At 38.5% G+C, this 4,307-nt stretch overlaps 1 protein-coding gene across 1 annotated transcript in view; it reads right to left on the reverse strand.

Annotated features, from left to right (window-relative positions):
• Positions 1-244: 244 nt before the first annotated feature.
• The window catches only part of VWA3B (von Willebrand factor A domain containing 3B), a 202,179-nt gene continuing 198,116 nt past the window's right edge, over positions 245-4,307 (reverse strand). The window contains exon 29 of the mRNA XM_027856651.1: positions 245-599. Coding sequence (XP_027712452.1) covers positions 245-599 — 355 coding nt within the window. The remainder of the gene's footprint in view (positions 600-4,307) is intronic.

A 4,307-nucleotide genomic window follows, 5' to 3' on the forward strand; every position in this document is an offset into this window, starting at 1 on the left:
TGTGTTACTTCAGTTCCAACCAACCTGAATGTCTCATTCTACCAGGGGCGGGAAGTGCAATCGCTGCGATGGTCTTGAATGATGATCAGTAAATCCCTTGTTATTTTCAGGCTCACCCTGGAGCTTTGAGTGGGCCTACAGGAAGTGGAGCTAGTCCAAATGGTAGGTCTGACTTAGGGACCAGCTCAATGGAATCTGTCCTAAAGATTGTTTCTAGGGGAAGAAAATAATTAAATAGAACAACTTAAACAGATTTTTTGCTGTTTAGGGTTTTAGACTGACGTTGACACTTTGGGAAAGTTTTAATCTGGTGAGCATAACTTTTAGTGTATTTGTTACTGTTCTCCTTAGAAACACTGTCTGGGAACCCTCCTCCTCTTGACCCATCCCTTGCCTTGGAACAGGACTTGTGTGTCTCAGCTTCATAGGGACTATCCCCTGAGTCTGAGGACAAGACATCTTGGGATTGCTTCTTTATGTCAAATTTCTTCTTGTTCTTATTCCTTTTTGAATTCTCATCTGTTAAGTCTCTTAATGGGCCAGTCTCAACCTCTTCGAAAGGAAAGAGCATAAAATCAGAATTCATCTCCTCCTCTTGCCTAGAAAAAAAGTAATTGGAGTTAGGTAGAATCTGCTGAGAGGCACTGGAAGGACATGGCTAGTGACATGTAAACACAGGCTCACAAGCTGGCTTCAGGATATTTCTCCAGCAATCATTCCATGGGCCCCTACACACAATGAAAATATTCTTACCAGAAACACCAGAGAGTTTCAAGTCACCTGGATTTATTTCACTCAAGTCATTTTTATAAGACTTTGGGGATATAAAAGAACCAGCACATAGGTTAGGCTAGGTTTGACATTGCAATTCAACAAACTTGCATGGAACCCTGCATGTAAAGCATTGGGATCTACATGGCCACCAAAATGGATTTTCCTCTACTTCATACAGTGGTCTGATACCCAAATAATCAAATAAGTCACCCAATACAAGATACATAAACCCAAAACTTTGAGAGGAGAATGACTACTTACCCTCATCTGGACTAGGTTCCCACTCCCCACTTTTGCCACCCTCCCAAATGTCTCTATCTAAAGGTACGTGTCACAAAATTTTCCAAATTAAAAAAAAAACTGAAAACAAAATAGAGCATGCCAGTGAAACACAAATCTTGGAGGGTCCTACCAAGCTGGAAAAGTTTTATGTAGGGCCAGTGCTTTAACTGAGGCAGTGTGACTGGGGTTTTACCCAGAGCACAAAATTTGGAAGGTGTCAAACTTATAGGGTGCTGACAGCATTTTCAATTTTTCAGCATTGTAGGAGTAACAACATTTAGCACATGGTTGGCAAGAATAATTAGAACAGGCAGTTACAGGAGGATGGATTGTAATGAACTTCTTCCTTAACCAGCACTGCTTGCCTTGAGCACCCCCTCCACCCAAACACACCCACACACAACTGAGAGTACACTTTGTGTTACTTGCCCGAGGAGCAAAAATTCTTGGTGATAGCTCTGAATATGCATCCACTGATGTACTATATGCCAACAACCAACAGCCATCTCTCTAAATCTGGAAAGGCTTATCACTAGGTTGGCTACCAGGCAATGAATTTTTCAAACACAGCAACTCTTGAAGACCATGTATTAAAAATTATGATCTGAATCAGTGAAGGGAGAGCCCATGTGGATAAAATCACGAATCAGTGAAGCATTAATGTACATAGATTTAAGTTTAAAAATTAAGAGAGCCTGATTATAAAGTAATGATATATTTAAAAGTTATCAGAAATTATGCATCTACATAAGTGTTGGGCCCTTCCAAGGGAGGCTTTAAGAGTCTGTGCACATTCAAGTGATGCTGTACCTCCTCAGAACACTTGGAAATAAGTGCCAGTATCCAATCTGTTTTCACAGTCTGTTGATGAATCCCATGGAAAGACCCCTCTTTATTCCTATATAGTCATACTGTGATTCATATTCCTTTGGGCGCCAAAACCCATTTTCTTTACATGGATTTACATTCTTATATATTATTATTTACATTTAGAGCCAAACATAGCTTTCTGGCCTCTAATGTCCCTTCCAGTTCTGAATCTGTGACTCTTTGCTCCATGATTCTATGACCAATGAGGATATTAAAAGTAAACAGTTTCAAAGGAGGAGTTTTCACAAATGTTTTCAGCCACGGCATTATTTTTTTTTTTAAAGATACGTATCACCTTCCAAGGAAACTCCTGTGAAGAGTAGTGGTTATTTGGATGTATAGGTTCAGCTGTTCTGGTATGCTTTAAAAAAAAAAAAAACAACACACACACACACACACACAAAAAAAAAAACACAGGGCAGCTAGGTGGTGCAGTGGATGGAGCACTAGCCCTAAAGTCAGGAGGATCTGAGTTCAAATGAGATCTCAGAACAAACACTCGACACTTACTAGCTGTGTGTCCCTGAGCAAGTCACTTAACCCCAATTGCCTAAAAAAAATCCAAAAAGCAATATTGTTTGGTTGTCTTTGTGGAAAGCATAGACATTTCCTTCTTATTTCTCCTTGTTTTGATCAGGGATAGATCCTGTTAGAGCTACAACTGGAGTGGGATAGAGTTTTTAATCTCAAGGATCTGAAATTTAGAGAACTCTGACAGAGTACTCTTCAGCAGGTTAAAAAAAAGCTAATCTTTCCATCTAATTTATAAGAATTATTGTTTAAAAGAGGAAGCCTCTGCATAGCATGCTTCTACCCTGTTGTAGCCACACTACAGATAAGCTCTTTAGGGACCTAAATCCATTTTTAGTGACTTTTCAGAGTCCCAGGGTCTCTGCTCATTATTTTTTGGATCTCTGTGTCCCCTTGTAGGGGAAAGTGTCCTGAAGCCTTTCCTCCCATGGGGTATTTTGTGTCAAAAATCCTCTCCCCTCAGCCTAAGTCAAGTTAACTGAAAAAGGTTGATGTGAGCATATATTTTATGCTGCTTATCATCCTAGAAACAATTTACAATGTTTTGGGTGCCCATATTTCTAATTGACTCTGGACCTTGTACATATTCTAGCAGGATTCTATGCTTATCTCTCAATGAAAAGCATTATTAAAAAGTGGTGGAAGTTCTGTTTTGGTTTTTTTCGCAATCTGTTAAACGGACAGGGAGAGTTTGGCCAGGGAAAGGACCTCTGGTATTGATATAAATGTTCATTCCTTTGTAAGAACGTGGAAAGACTTACACAGAATGGTGAAGAGTGAAATGAGCAGAACCAGGAGAACACTGGGTACAGTAACAGCAATATTGTTTTAAGAATGACTTTGAATGACTAAGTCATTTTGACTATTATAGATACCCAAATTAAAAATAAAGGTCATGTGAAGAAAGACACTATCTGCACCCAGAGAAAGAACTGATAAATAGAAGCATATATAGAATAATTTTACATACACACACAGCTACCATTAGACACAAATATATATATATATATATATTTGTGTCTAATGGCAGCCATCTCTAGGATGCGATGAGGGGAGAGAAGAAAAAAAGGGAGAAAAGGAAATTTACATGATAACTTTATTATATATTTAAAAGGAATAGTAAGTTGTACATGATGGATTTGCAGTTTCATGTGCAATCATCTTTTTTATTATATGATGATATGGAAATGCTTGTTTTATTCCATAAATTAAAAATTAAATTAAAAAAAGAGCTAAGGGAGGGGAAGAGTAAGAAGACAGTGCTCAGGAAACATGATCAAGATAAATTTTTAGTCAAATAACCAGGAACCCCTTTATACTCAAGAAAATGGTTTGCTTTGATATCAGCTTGGGATAATTCATAATAAAATGCAATTTTGTGAACGAAGCAAATATTTGGCATATGAACTACTATACTTCCCCCAACAAGTATCCTTGAGCTTACCCAAGAAACATTCTGCTTTGAGGAAAGCATGAGGGTGGTTAGAATCCTCACCATGCCATTTCTGAGTGGATAGAAACTTTGACTTATCCCTTAAGCTAGGCATGACCTCCTTGAAGACAGAGGAGACATTGTTCCCAATGAACACTCTCCTTTCTTTCCCCAGTTTCTCCTAAGCACAAAAGCCAAACCATCTGCTTAGTGAAAACCAGTTCATAGTCCAGGCCCAGGACCTAAGAATGCCAAGGTAGAATGGATAATGCAGAGCAAATGAAAGAAAGAAAAGAAGGAAGGAAGGAGGGAAGGAAGGAAAGAAGCAAGGAAGAAAGAAAGAAGGAAAGCAGGTAAAGAAAGAAAAAAGGAAGAAAGAAAGAAAGAAAGAAAGAAAGAAAGAAAGAAAGAAAGAAAG

This window comes from Vombatus ursinus, unplaced genomic scaffold (genome assembly GCF_900497805.2).
Source record: "Vombatus ursinus unplaced genomic scaffold, bare-nosed wombat genome assembly UNPS02011591.1, whole genome shotgun sequence".
Taxonomy (NCBI): domain Eukaryota; kingdom Metazoa; phylum Chordata; class Mammalia; order Diprotodontia; family Vombatidae; genus Vombatus; species Vombatus ursinus.